At 40.8% G+C, this 14734-nt stretch overlaps 2 protein-coding genes across 3 annotated transcripts in view; one reads left to right on the forward strand and one right to left on the reverse strand.

Annotated features, from left to right (window-relative positions):
• LOC123513651 (dynein axonemal intermediate chain 4-like) overlaps nucleotides 1-7408 on the reverse strand; it is a 34111-nt gene extending 26703 nt beyond the window's left edge. For both annotated transcript variants that reach the window (XR_006677422.1, XM_045270939.1), the window contains exons 1-5: nucleotides 7267-7408; nucleotides 5828-5980; nucleotides 3342-3443; nucleotides 1897-1954; nucleotides 1-54 (exon numbers count right to left, since the gene is read on the reverse strand). The exon at nucleotides 1-54 is cut by the window's left edge and continues 138 nt beyond it. Coding sequence is in view for 1 of the 2 variants with exons in the window: in XM_045270939.1 (XP_045126874.1) it covers nucleotides 1-54; nucleotides 1897-1954; nucleotides 3342-3443; nucleotides 5828-5974 (361 nt within the window). In the remaining variant the exon portion in view is untranslated. The remainder of the gene's footprint in view (nucleotides 55-1896; nucleotides 1955-3341; nucleotides 3444-5827; nucleotides 5981-7266) is intronic.
• Nucleotides 7409-7742: 334 nt separating this feature from the next.
• On the forward strand, nucleotides 7743-14302 carry LOC123513653. Its single transcript, XM_045270941.1, is given in 7 exon segments — nucleotides 7743-7772; nucleotides 8855-9005; nucleotides 9456-9666; nucleotides 9898-10045; nucleotides 10047-10217; nucleotides 10986-11109; nucleotides 12474-14302. Coding segments are annotated over 5 exon segments (834 nt in total). The 5' UTR covers nucleotides 7743-7772; nucleotides 8855-9005; the 3' UTR covers nucleotides 12654-14302.
• The last annotated feature ends 432 nt before the right edge of the window (nucleotides 14303-14734 follow it).

Raw genomic sequence — 14734 nt, forward strand, 5'->3', positions numbered from 1 at the left:
CCTCGGGCTCATCCTGCTCCTGCTTCTTGCTCTCCTCTTCTTCATCCTTCCTTCCTGCAGCAGAGTTCAAATACCACAAGCATAAATGGTAATTGATGATGATGACGGTGATGGTGATGGTGATGATGATAATGATGATGATGACAATAATGATGATGATGGTGATAATAATGATGATGATGATGTAAAGACAACACACATTGGTTTCAGTGCTCAGAATTGGTGTGTATTGAAGACTGTGTGACTACTTATATAGGCAACACACATCAATTTTAGTGTGCTGAATTGGAGTGTGTTGAAGTATTGAAGAGAGAAAGGTTAAACATATCCCAAACACATACAAAACACTGCACACATTGGCTTCACTGCACAGAATTGGAATATAGGACAGTAAAAAGATAAAGACATCCCAAACACATGTAAAGACTACACACATTGGTTTCACTGCACATAATTAGAGTATAGTGCAGCAAAAGGCTAAATATATATCGCCAACACATATAAAGACTATGGTGCATTACTCAGTACTAAGAATTGGAGTGCCTGCAGTGAAACATGAAAGCCATCTCAAAGACATAGAAAAGGACTATACATTAATTTCACTGCTCAGAATTGGAGTACAAAGCAGTGGGAAGTGAAGTATATCCCCAATACATAAAAAGACAACAGTACTTTGCTTTCACGGCTCAGAACTAAAGTATATTGCAGTGAAATGTTAAAGGCATCTCCAAACACATATAGAAGGACTCTATACATTGTTTTCAGTGGTCAGAATTGTTTTTAGTGGTCAGAATTGTTTTTAGTGGTCAGAATTGTTTTTAGTGGTCAGAATTGTTTTAGTGGTCAGAATTGTTTTTAGTGGTCAGAATTGTTTTAGTGGTCAGAATTGTTTTCAGTGGTCAGAATTGTTTTTAGTGGTCAGAATTGTTTTAGTGGTCAGAATTGTTTTTAGTGGTCAGAATTGTTTTTAGTGGTCAGAATTGTTTTAGTGGTCAGAATTGTTTTTAGTGGTCAGAATTGTTTTTAGTGGTCAGTTAGTGGTCAGAATTGTTTTTAGTGGTCAGAATTGTTTTTAGTGGTCAGAATTGTTTTAGTGGTCAGAATTGTTTTAGTGGTCAGAATTGTTTTAGTGGTCAGAATTGTTTTTAGTGGTTAGAATTGTTTTTAGTGGTCAGAATTGTTTTAGTGGTCAGAATTGTTTTAGTGGTCAGAATTGTTTTTAGTGGTGAGAATTGTTTTTAGTGGTCAGAATTGTTTTAGTGGTCACAATTGGAGTACAGTATAGAGCAATGAAAAGTGAAGTATATTCCCAATAGGCCAATACATATAGAGACAATAGTGCTTTGCTTTCACTGCTCAGAATTGAAGTAGCACAGTGAAACATTAACCCCTTTAGTACCATGACATGTTTCCCTATTCATTCTGCTTACTATTTGGTGATTTCATACAGCTTCAGAAACTTATGTGGGGATTAAAATAGTAAAGACTGTGGCCATGAATCTTCTGACCTCCATAAACCCTTCCTAATGTCAATAAATTGGTCTAATGGTACACATATCTGAAGGTAAAAATGTGTCCCAGTACTGAAGGGGTTAACAACATCTGCAGCACATACTAAAGACTACACACATTGCTTTCACTGCTCACAACTAAAGCACATTGCAGTAAACGGTGAACCAGGCACATCACCAAGCCAGGACCACCAATACCTAAGTGGATTATATTGTATCATTATTAGTTTTTTTTTTTTATGTAGGAAAGAGGGCCAGTCAAGGGCAAAAAGAAAGAAAAGATTGAAAAAAAGAAAAAGGCCTACTTGAGTGCTGGTTTTGTAAAATGAAGAAAAGTATCTTCCAAAATTAGGGAGCCTAGATAAGATGTGGATATGTGGCTCACCTTCTGCTATCCGGTACTCATCATACAGACTCCACTGGGTAGCCATGGCACCATTCTCCTGCAGCAGTGATGGGTGTGAATGGTGAGGTGACTGTTCCATTGGTGCCTATAGAGGTATTCCTAGCGATTGGTGTATCAGATTTGTGCACAGATAGACAGATAGAGACAGATGGGTGAAAATGAATGAATAAATAGATAGATAGGGTATACATATAGATAGATAGATAGATAGACAGATGAATAAGGCATGTATGGAGGTGTTCCTAGTGATTAGTGTGTTGTATTTGTGCACAGATAGACAGATAGAGACAGATGGCTCAAAATTGAAAATGCATGAATAGATAGATAAACAGATAGATAAATAGATAGGTAGATAGATAAATAAGGCATGTATAGGGGTGTTCTTAGTGATTAGTGAGAGATTTGTGTACATAGATAAACAGAGATAGGCAGATAGGCACAGATAGATAGAGAAATGAATAAATAGAGAAGTAGATTGATGAATTAGGCATGTATAGAGAGGTGGATAGATAAATAAGACACAGGTAGAGGTGTTTTTTTAGTAATGGCTGTCAGATATCTGGATAAATAGACAAATGCATATGAACATAAATAGATAGATAGATAAATTAAGTAAACTGATGGACTAAGGGGTGAATCTCAATATGCAAATGAATACAATGCAATGTTATGTAATCCACGTTTTCTATATGTAATTTGGTGTTTGGTGAGTATAATTATTATTTTTCAATCTTGTAAATGACTGTCTTGTTAGTTTGTGTCTTACGTAATATAAGGGCTGATATATTGGTCTCTCTCTCTCTCTCTCTCTCTCTCTCTCTCTCTCTCTCTCTCTCTCTCTGTGTGTGTGTGTGTGTGTGTGGAAGGAAAGAAAAAAGGAAGGAAGGAAGGAAGGCAGGCAACCAGGCAAGCAGGGAGGGAGGGAGGGAGGGAGGGAGGGAGGAGGGAGGAAGGAAGGAAGGAAGGAAGGAAGGAAGGAAGGAAGGAAGGAAGGAAGGAAGAAGGAAGGAAGGAAGGAAGGAAGGAAGGAAGGAAGGAAGGAAAGAAGGAAGGAAAGAAAGATGAAAGAAAGGAAGGAAAAAGAAAAGAAAAAGAAAGGCAGGAAGAAATATCAAGAAAGAAACGAAGAAAAAGAAAAGAGGAAAAGAAAGGCAGGAAGAAAAGAAAAAAAAGAGGGGGAAGAAAAAGAAAAAGAAAGAAACAGGAAGAAAAATAAAGGAAACGGAAGGAAAAAGAAGAAAGGAAGACAAAGAAAGAAAGAAAAGAAAAGAAAAATGTTGCCCCCCAAAAACAGCGCCGCCCCTCTCGCCCCTTCCCAATCCTTAGCTCCGCCAATGACAAAAAAAAAAAAAAAAAAAAAGGAAGAAAGAAAAAGGAAAATTATTAAAGGAAGGAAGCGGTGTTGTGTACATCAGCCCTCAGACCTGCGTGGTGGTGGCTGACTTCTGCGTGGTCTTATCCATGTTGTACCTGGGCTGGGTCTGACACGTCACCTCGCGGGCCCTCACTGCTCCACTCTGCCGCTTCTGAAGACAAGGACAACCAACACTAAGGCGCGTTTTTGATAGTCCACGCTTAAGGCAGCCTTAAGCCTGGCTTAAGGCTGACGTCATTTTGTGTTCTTTCATGTCCCCAGACTTGAGCCAGAGCGTAGCCCGCCTTAAGGCAGGGCCGGCCAAACTCAAGCCAGCTGCAGAGCAGGCTCGACTTTCCGCTAGCCAGTTGTGACGTCACATGTAAATAAACAAATAAGACATGACGAATGAATGCTCCATTAGCTGCTGTTGATAGTTCTGCACCAAACTGAATGCTGTTTCAGTATCTTCTGGTATCTCTGGCAAGTCTGGAAACATGATGGACTGGACTGTTGATGCAGGGAGGAAAGATAGCAACTAGGATGATACCAGCTTTGAAGCGCCTGGAGTATAGAGATAGATTAAAGGCATTAAACATGTTTTCATTTGAGAGGAGATGTATAAGAGGGGATATTTAAAATGTTCTCAGATACAAACTACATAGATGTGAGATCTTTCTTTACCTTAGAGGAGGGAAGTAGGACTACAAATCATGGCAGGAAGATTAGAAAGCAAGGCTGCAGGTTAGATATAAGAAAATATTTCTTTAGTCATAGGGTGGTAGACTTCTGGAATGCATTGCCAGAGACGGTTGTAAATAGCACTAGTTTGACAATGTTTAAAAACAGATTAGATAAGCACTTAAATTTATTAGATTTATAATTATGTATAGCGCTGCATGATAGTTTTTATAAGAAATTTACTATAGTTAAACAAGACATGATCCCCATGTATGGGGACCACAAATTGTAGAGGATTTCGCTGCAGGACTTACCCTGTTAATGGGCCAAATATTTAGAATTAGTATATAATGTATTGTGTACTTGTAAGTGTAACTTTAAGTACTGATGACGAGGTCGCTGTGCGACTGATACAGGATAACCTAGATGGGCCCTGGTGGCCCTTTGCTATCCTATTATTTATGTTATGTTATGTTATGTAGGAAAGATAAGTTACAAAGCTGCAGCATATCTTGCACTTCCTGTTCGTCTGCCATCTTTATTGTTGTCATCTGTCAGCTGGTGACTGGTCACGTGATCGAAGGTCTAGCAGGCCCGTTTTCCATTGTCCCAGGTTTTGCTTAAGCCTGCCTTAAGGCGAGGTCTAGCCGTAGGGGCATTAAAAAACGCAGCTTAAGTACTTGTATTCTCAAACACTCCTGCGCTTCACTTCCACTCTTTCAAAAGGATTTATTTAAGTTTACACAAGTTTTTAAAGTGTTTTTTGTGGTTCTAGAGGCAGATTGACAAGATTTCTACACTATTACCAGGAGAAATACTCTGGGTCTTCTCAAACACTCCTGCGCTTCATCTCCATTCTTTCAAAAGGCCTTATTTAAGTCTACACGAGTTTTTAAGGTGTTTTTGTGGTTCTAGAGGCAGAGTGACAAGATTTCTACACTATTACCAGGAGAAACACTCTTGAAAATCCCGCTAATTATCTCTTTGGTTTCGGAAAATAGTAGTGGAGAGAGAGAGAGAGAGGATCAGAGGAATGAGGTCTATTCTGAAACGCTTTGCTCTCTCACCGTCACTGCTTTCCAAGGCCTCTAGTTGAAGATTCATTATTAAGAGCAATTTTATAATTCTGGTGATAGATTGGCAAGATTTCTAGTGTATTAATGGGAGAAACTTTCCTGAAAACCTCCGTGGCCTTGGAATATTGTTGCAGAGAGAAAGGAAGGCGTTTCTCAATTCGGGCATGCATGGAACGTATTCAGAAACTTTCTTCTCTCTCACAACGACTATTTCCAAGGCCACAGAGATGACTAGCGGGGTTTTCTAGGGGGTTTCTACAGTTAATGATGTAGAAATTTTGTCACTCTGCCTCTAGAACCGTAAAAACACATTAAAAACTCTATTCTCTCTCACCATGACTATTTTCCAAGGCCACAGAGATGATTAGCGGGGTTTTCAAGAGTGTATCTCCAATCAATAATGCAGAAATCTTGTCATTCTGCAAGTAAAAACGTAAAAACACCTTGAAAACTCGTATAAATTTAAATAAAGGCTTTTGAAATAATGGAGGTGAAGCACAGACGTGTTTGAAAATACGAGCTTTCTTTTATCTTTTCTTTCTTTTTTTTTTTACTCATTCAATGGTAATGAATCAATGAACAAATAAAATACGTAATGCTAGTTTGGAAAGTCGAAAGAGGTTTAGATCGAGTGTGTGCGTGTAGAGAGAGAGAGAGAGAGAGAGAGAGAGAGAGAGAGAGAGAGAGAGAGAGAGATTGTTTTATGTAGCCAAACAGTATAGAAATATAAATAAAGTTAGATATTTCAAACCATATACAGTACACCCTATCCCTCACACCACCACCACCACCACCATACCTTGTAGTAATGGTTCCACTGGGCAAGCAAGATGGCCGCCAGCTCGTCCTCCTCATGTACAGACGTGTTCTCCTGGTAATACAGGTCCAGGGTGGGTGTCTCCTGCAGCTGCACACGGAGAACCACGTCAGCTGCCTGTTGCCCCATCGCTCTCTGCAAATAGTGAAGGTTTGTGGCGTATGTGGCTTGCTGTGATTCTCTCTCACTATGACTGTTTTCCAAGGCCACATAAATGATTAGCGAGATTTTCAAGAGTGTTTCTCCAGTTAACAATGTAGAAATCTTGTCACTCTGCCTCTAGAACCATAAAAACACTTTAAAAAACGCTATTTTCTCTCACCATGACTATTTTCCAAGGCCACAGAAATGATTAGCGAGATTTTCAAGAGATTTTCTCCAGTTAACAATGTAGAAATCTTGTTACTCTGCCCCTAGAACCATGAAAAATTAAACACCTTGAAAAAACTCGTGTAAATTTAAATAAAGCCTCTTGAAATAGTGGAGGTGCAGCACAAAAGCGTTTGAGAATACGAGCCGTAGACTGATCTGGCGCGGGAGTGTTTCTTCAGTTAATAATGTGAAAATCTTGTCACTGCCTCTAGAACTGTATGAAAAAAAAAAAACTAAGAAAAAAAATGTTGGCTTGTATTCTCAAACTTCTGTGCGCTTCACCTCCACTATTTCAAAAGACTTTATTAAATTTACACGAGTTTTTCAAGATGTTTTTACGGTTTTAGAGGCAGAGTGACAAGATTTCTACATTATTAACTGGAGAAACACTCTTGAAAACCCCGCTAATCATGTTTGTGGCCTTGGAAAACAGTCAGAGAGAGAGAGAGAGAGAGAGAGAGAGAGAGAGAGAGAGAGAATAGCGTTTTTAAGGTGTTTTTACGGATCTAGAAACCGAATGACAAGATTTTTACATTATTAACTGGAGAAACAGTCTTGAAAACCCCGCTAATCATCTCTGTGGCCTTGGAAAACAGTCGTGGTGAGAGAGCGAGAAGAGAATCATCAAGTTGGATTATAATTTGGTGTCTGTGTCTTTGCGCTTTTCATATTGCCTGACATTCTGCAACCTGACATGCATGAATCCCGGTAGAAAGACCAGACCATTATTATCTCCAGAAAGAAGAGGAAGTAAAAGAAAAGCAGGAAAGAAAGAATGAACGAATGAATGTATAGGTAAAGAAACGCCGGGAAAAAAAGAAGAAAGGAAGGAAGGAAGAAGGGAAGGAAAGAAGGAAGGAAGAAAGAAAGGAGGGAAGAAAAAAAAGAAAGAAAAAAAGGAAGGAAGGAAGGAAGAAAGATATAAAGAAAAGAAGAAAGAATGAAAGATAGAAAAGAAGGAAGGAGAGAAGGAAGGAAGGAATGGATGGAATAGGGGAAGCGAAACCATTATTATCGTAAGAAACTATTAAAATCCTCACGTTTAGTACCTGTACAAGATCTAGCACGTGACAAATCCTTCTGGTCAGGAACTAACACTGTTCCCTGGCGAGTTCCTTCCCCTCATGTCACGCTGTCAAGGTGTCAATCACTACGGAAGACGCGGTGAAGTGATTGCCAGCAACAAGAGGGGAAAGATAGCGTGCGTGTAGCGTGGTGGTGGTAGTGGTTGCCATGACGACCAATAGAGGGGAGAATTATTATTGTATGGGGAAAGAAAACAGATGTGACATTTAAATAGTAATAAATGACACGTAAATGATAGTGAATTAGTGATTAAGTTGTCTGATTAATCAACTTTGGAATAAATAAGTCAAAATGAAATAAAGCTTCTGGAAATAAGCAAATAAATAAAATAGTAGTCAAATATGCCCTCATCACTATGTTTTGCTTCTTTTTGACGATAATAACAATTAAGAGGAGCTGTTGAGAAGACTACCATCACCATCGAGCATCGTCATCATCAGCACCTCGTCTTGTAAACAAACATCTCGGTGTGAGTGATGCCGCCAATACTAATACGAATGTTGCCTTAAGCTCTCTCTAGCGCTTTGTTGTCCCCGTTTTCTGTAGGTTTATTTAGTTCAAATGCTGTGTTTATTCTGTTTGTTTGTCTGTTTGTTTGTTAGTGGTGTTTGGTTTGCCGCGAGTGACTGTTTGCTGTGTTTTCTTATTCTATTTATTTATTTATTTATTATTGTTATTTTTTACAGTGGTGTTTGTTTGTTGTTATTGTGTTTGTTTGCTTTTAGTGTTATTGCATCAAGAATGTCTTTTTTTTCGTTTTCTTTCTTTTCCTTCCTTCTTTTCTTTCCCTTCCGTCTGTCCAACTATTTTTCTTCTTTTCTTTCTTTTCCATTCCTTTCCTTCCTTCATATCTCTCTTCTTTCAATTCTTTCTTCCTTCCTTCGGTTCCCTTATCTTCCTTTTTTTCGTTTCTTTTCCATTCCTTTCCTTCCTTCTTTCTTTTTTATTACCTTCCTTCCTTTCTTTCTTCCTTCCTTCCTTCCTTCCTTCCTTCCTTCCTTCCTTCTTTCCATTGTCTCTACCCCTTTGCTTTCTTTCTTCCTTCAATCCATCCATTCTTCCTTCCTTCCTTCTTTTTTTTTACCTTTCTTCCTTTCTTCCTTCATATCCATTCCTTCCCGTGTATTGAACCTCCTTCCTTCCTTCCTTCCTTCCTTCGCTTCTTTCCTTACTTCCTTCACTGGTAGACCAGCATACCTCTGCATCAGCCTTATCTTCTCCCTTATCTAATCTCCTGAAGCCCACTATTGTGTGAGTCTATCCCAGTCCTCCTCCTCCTCCTCCTCCTCCTCCTCCTCCTCCTCCTCCTCCTCCTCCTCCTCCTCCTCCTCCTCCTCCCATAATGAAAACTAATGTAATGAAATAAAACTAGCATGGTAGATTTTGATATTTTGAATTAATACATATTTAATTCTTTGTGGGGGAAATCTTGTTGTTTTATGTAATGAGATGAAAATAATGCCACAGATTCACCAGTAACTCCCTCTCTCTCTCTCTCTCTCTCTCTCTCTCTCTCTCTCTCTCTCTCTCTCTCTCTCTCCCTTTGAGCAGCCGTGAGGTGCAGGCCGGGTGAGGCTGGACAAGACAGGGTGAGGCAGGACAGCACCCCAAGGCAGGCCAGGTGACTCATGTGAAGGCCAGGTGTTTCCTGTGGCCGCGCTAATGTATTGGTCTACACACAGGGCCTCTCTCCTTACTTGTGGTGAGTTGACTTGTGTGTGTGTGTGTGTGTGTGTGTGTCAGAACTGTTTGTGTGGAGATGGAAGAGAAAAGAAGATGGTGATTTGTCTTGATCTATCATTTTCCTTCATCGTCAATTCTTTTTTTAATTCAAATTTTTTATTTATTTATTTTTTTTACCTAATCTCACAGCCACATAATCTCGGAACTAATTAAAGAAAGCTCCTTACTATTATATCACTCTCTTCACATATTTTCCTTTGCAATGGATGAACAAACTTGCATCACAAATTATTAACCTAACCTAACCCAACCCAACCCAACCCAACCCAACCTAAAATAACCAAACCAAACTTAACCTAACCCAGCCTAACCTAGCCTAACCTAACCCAACCCAACCCAACCCAACCCAACAATCCAACCCAACCCAACCCAATCCAACCCAACCTAACCCAGACTCACTCCCCGACAGATGGATAAACTACCTCAGTTCCTGCCAGACCTGGAGTCGCCGCGGTCACTGGTGAGCCGGCCGGTGGTGTTGGGCGTGGTTGTCGGGTTCTTGGTGCCTGTGCTCATCCCGTTCTTCCACCTGGGCATCATCTCGCACCTCTGGGATGAGTTCAATTACCATGTTGATGTCCACGGCTGCTCCTGCTCTTGCTGGGACACGGTTTTCAAAGGTAATGTGTTCTTTGGCCCTGTGTGTGTGTGTGTGTGTGTGTGTGTGTTATTGATCCTGCTGTGCTTGTATGATGTTCCTGTTCTTGCTGTGTGTTTCTTTGTGTTCCTGTAACTTACCAAAAACACTTCATATTTAGCTAGTGGTAGTGGTAATGGAGGTTGTGGTGGTTGTGGCGGTGGTGGTGGTCCTAAAACAATACCCAAAATAACCACAAATCTTTCACTTCCAGGCATTTATGAGCGAGGTCCGGCCGGGTACAAGCATGTTTACTTCAACGTGACCCCAAACACGCTCAAGATTTGGGTGGTGACGGTCCTGGTGGTGCTGCTGAGCTACGAGGCGGTGAAGAGGGTGGTGAGGCTGTACCTGAGTCGGGAGGCGTCTGTCCATGGTGGTGCTGTTTGTGAGCAGCGTGTACCCTCATTACTACTCATGGTGGTCGTATTTCAATTACTGGAACGATGATTTCTATAGCCAGTGGAATCATCAGCTCTTCTTCTCCATCACTGAGCTCGTCTCCACCATGGCTGTTGTCCTGCTGGTGGATAAGTGAGTCATCATTGTTTGCCTTGGATTTTGTTGCTGTCGTTATTTCTCTCATCTTTTTCTCTTTTTTTTCTCTACCTCCTCCTCTTCTTTGTCTTCGTGATAATGTTTTTCTTTATTTTTTCTCATCTTTTTTTCTTTTTCTACCTTCCTGGTAATGTTGTTGTCTTTGTTTCTCTCATCTTTTTCTTTCCTTCTTTGCCTTCTTCCTCTTTTCTTTATTTTGTTTCTTGTTTTTACCTTTCTGCTCTTCCTCCTTCTACCTTCTGGAAATTCTCCTTAATTCATTTCCTTTCCTCTTGCCTTTCTTTCTTCTACTATTCCACCATTCCTCCTTCCTTCACTATTACTTCCTTCCACTGTTCCTTCTTCCTCTTATCTTTCTTCCTTCCTTCCTTCACCATCACTTCTTCGTATTACCATTCCTCTTTTATTTTATTGCTCTTTTCTTTCTTCCCTCCTTCACCATCATATCTTCCTCTTGCCATTCCTCTTTCCTTCCATCCCTTTACCATTCCTCCTTCACCTATTCCCCCTATTCTTGTACATCCCTCCCTTCTTGTATCTCAATCTAACCTAATCCTACCCTACCTTGTGCTGCAGGAATGTGAGTGTGACACCTCCTATTCTCCCTATCCTTGTACATTCCTCCCTAACCTAATCCTACCCTACCTTGTGCTGCAGGAATGTTAGTGTGACACCTTCTATTCCCCCTATTCTTGTACATTCCTCCCTTCTTGTATCTCAACCTAACCTAATCTTGTGCCGCAGGAATGTGAGTGTGACGCCAGCCCGTGCCCTCGTCATCATCGATATCGCGGTCCTGCACATCGTCACCTCAGGGTTCGATCAGTTTGTCAGCAATGTGGTTCAGGGAAATGGCATGCTTCACCAGGTAAGGCCAAGGTGTCACCCCCCCCCTCACTGTGACAAGGGCAGTGTTTGGGTGTGTTTTGATACTTCGTTTTGGTTCGTTTTGGTTCATTTTGGTTTGTTTTGGCAAGTTTTGGGTTTGTTTTGGCTTGGTTTGTTTTAATTTGTTTTGTTTAATTTTGGGCTTGTTTTGGTTTGTTTTGATTTGGTTATACAATACTGTAGTGACTTCCTGGAGGTAGGGTGATAACTCCTCCGATCCCCGCTTCTCTAGATCATATTATTCACTGGTTCTTGAGGGATGGGAAGGTGCCATCAGCAGCTTCACGGTAATCTGTTGTTCCACTACAGAACTGGACACTGTCTGAGTCGTTATTAGTGTGTTGAAGTGAGATGATGATAGTGAAGTATTTATTACCTGTCTGGTCCAGCTTAATACCTCTGTCTCAAGTCTCAACATAATCTTTTGTTATAGTGTTATTGTGAGAGTTGTGTGATGTGTAGTTGTGATGATGAAGGTAGTGAGAAGAAAGTGTTTGAAAAGATAATAACAGTCTTATGATGTAGAGGAATGGTGGAGGAGGGTGGCAGTGAGTCGTGGGGTGAGGCAAGTGTCTTGGAGAGGGAGATAACTGGTGTGATGGAAGGGAGGTCGGGAGGTGGGGAGGATTCAAGGTCCAGCTGTCTGCCAATTATACGTTTGTTTGTTTGCATCTTGTTGTCTTCTCTTCTTGAAGTTTGTGATTCTAATCCTCGTCAATTTATGCCTGTAAGGATGTTATTTCTGACGCCTGGCCACGTACTGCGTAGGGCGTAAGTCAGGATACGATGCAACCTGGCTTCCTGGTGGGAAGGGTATTTAATTATCCCAAAATAAGCTACACCATCTGGTAATTTAAGGTCTTTAGGTTTGGAGAGACAATTATAATCCCAAAATTTAAACCCCCCTAAAATTAAATAATTCAATCTTGCACTGATTTTTTTTTTTTTTTTTTTTTTTTGTGTGTGTGTGTGTATGTATGTATGTATGTATGTATGTATTTATCTAGTTGTAGTTTTACAGGGCCTGGGCTTTATGCTCGTGTGATCCTGTCTCCATATCTACACTCATCCTTGTGTGTGTGTGTGTGTGTGTGGAGGGGGATTCGTATAAGTCAGACATTCGCGTTTGTCGGACCAACCTTTCCCCCTATTAGTCTGAGTTACCGAAGGCCAACAATATTTTAACCCCCCACATAACTTTGTGAAGCTGTATGAAATCAAATAGTAACCAGAATGAATGTGAAAATGCACCGTGGTACTGAAGGGATTAAGATAACAATAAGTAGGCATTCATTTTAATTCTTCTGTTGCTTCTTGTCTTCACCACCACCACCACTACTGCAGGTTCTCCGTGATGTGTTCTTCATGGTGCCAGACTTGCTGCACGTGTCGCTGCCGTTGGTGGAGCTGAGGCGGCTGGCACTCTCCCGGAACCTGCCCACCACTCACCTCATCTCTAACAAGGAGTTCTTCTCTTCCGTGGCATTTGTGGCAGGTGGCTGGGTGCTGTGCATGATGCTGTAGTGGTGGGAGTCTCTTAGGTCAGTGAAGGCCTTGAAATGTTTGAGTACAGGGAAGAAATGCTGATAGTATATGTGTACAGGAAGAAATGTTGATGTAGAAAAGCTGGATTGGGAGAGAGGAACTTACTGAAAATGTTATGCATAGAGGAAAGGTATGGTAATGGTATATGTGTACAGGAAGGAATGTTACTATAGAAAAACTTGATTCGGTGAGAGAAATCTACTGAAATTGTTATGCATAGAGTGTGAAGTGTATGTAGTAATGAGAAAGGTTACTGTAGAAACGCTAGAATGGATCAGTGACAGAAATGTACTGGAAATGTTCGCATATATAGAGGAGGCTATAGAGTGATAGTGATTTAGCTTGAAGGGGTGACAGAAACTTAGTGAATATATGCATAGAGGAGGTTGGAGTGTATTTAGTGATGAGAAATGTTGGTGTAGTGAAGCTTGAAGGTGCTGAAGCTGTAGAAAGAAGCTTAAGTGAGTCAGTGATAGGTTAGAGATTCATTTAATGCTGGCAACACTGATATACATAGAAAATTTTGAGTAAGTCTGTGAAAGCTTTGAAGGTACCATAGCATTTGAAAAAACAACAAAAAACAACATTGATATATAAACAAGCTTTGAGACTAACATAGTATTTTGAAAGACACTGATACATAAACAAAAGCTTTAAAGGGTTTGTAATGCATTGACAGGGAAGCTTGAGTGAGTGAGTAAAAGCTTTTGAAACTGTCTTAGGATATACAGAAGCAGCTTGAGTGAATATGAAGGTTTGTAATCAATAAACAGGGAAGCTTGAATGAGTGAGTGAAAGCTTTCGAAACTGTCTTAGGGTATACAGGAGAAGGTTGAGTGAATATGAAGGTTTGTAATGCATCAGTGTAGTGTTGAATATTGACTGTATTTACACTCTTCTCTGGATGAAACACAGTCTTGCTTCCAGTGCCTTTTCTCTGAGTGAGGCGGACAATACTTAACTTTGGCGAGTGTGTCTTAGTTTGCCCAGCACTTTGTCTTCTGTGGTGCTGTCTCTACATTGTCCAGTGCTGTGTCTCTAGATTGACAAGCGCTGTGTCTCTAGATTGGCAAGTGCTGTGTCTCTAAATTGACAAGTGCTGTGTCTCTAGATTGGCAAGTGCTGTCTCTAGATTGACAAGTGCTGTGTCTCTGAATTGTCCTGCACTGTGTCCCTAGATTGTCCAGGGCTGTGTCTCTAGATTGACAAGTGCTGTGTCTCTAGATTGACAAGTGCTGTGTCTCTAAATTGACAAGCGCTGTGTCTCTAGATTGACAAGTGCTGTGTCTAATTTGGCCAGCTGTGTTATTTTGTGTAGAGCTGTGTCTAGTGTGGCAAGCGCTGTGTCGTCTGTCAGGCCGCTGCGGTGTGTGACAATGCAAGTTCCTCACGGTTCTCTTACACAGCAAACAGTCACTGGGCAGACAGACAAGTCCATCACTCCCATGAATTAACCGTTTTCCGTAATACTTTTTTGATGGTCACCCGATTTGTGGTTCGTGTGGCCTCTTGTCTTGCCGAGGGTGTTTGATTTTTCTTTACACATTCTCCGCCTTCTTCCTTCACTGGCACGGTGCAAGATGCTGTGTCTCGCGTCCAGAGGGAATATATCCGTCCAAGAATCATGACCAATGCGCCCCAAACACAAACACATTCTCTGAACCCTCAACGGCAAACACATCAACCCTGTGTGTGTGTGTGTTGGTTATGGTGAGTGTGTGCGTTGGCTGGTGTGTCCTTGCCTAGCGTGTGTGTGTGTGTGTGTGTTGGCTGATGTGTCCTTGCCTAGTGTGTGTGTGTGTGTGTGTGTGTGTGTGTGTGTGTGTGTGTGTGTGTGTGTGTGTGTGTGTGTGTCATATACCGAAAATTCTACAAGCTTTTTATGTGATTTCTTGTGATGTCTTATTGATTTGCGTTCCATGATATTAAGGGATTTTTTTTTTGCGTTACGTTAATGTTGCTTTGAAGTCTTCCATTGGGATATAGCATTGGAATATGTATGTGTATGTATGTATGTAAGTATGTATATGTGTGTGTGTATGTATGTATGTGTGTGTGTA

This window comes from Portunus trituberculatus, chromosome 36, assembly GCF_017591435.1.
Source record: "Portunus trituberculatus isolate SZX2019 chromosome 36, ASM1759143v1, whole genome shotgun sequence".
NCBI lineage: Eukaryota > Metazoa > Arthropoda > Malacostraca > Decapoda > Portunidae > Portunus > Portunus trituberculatus.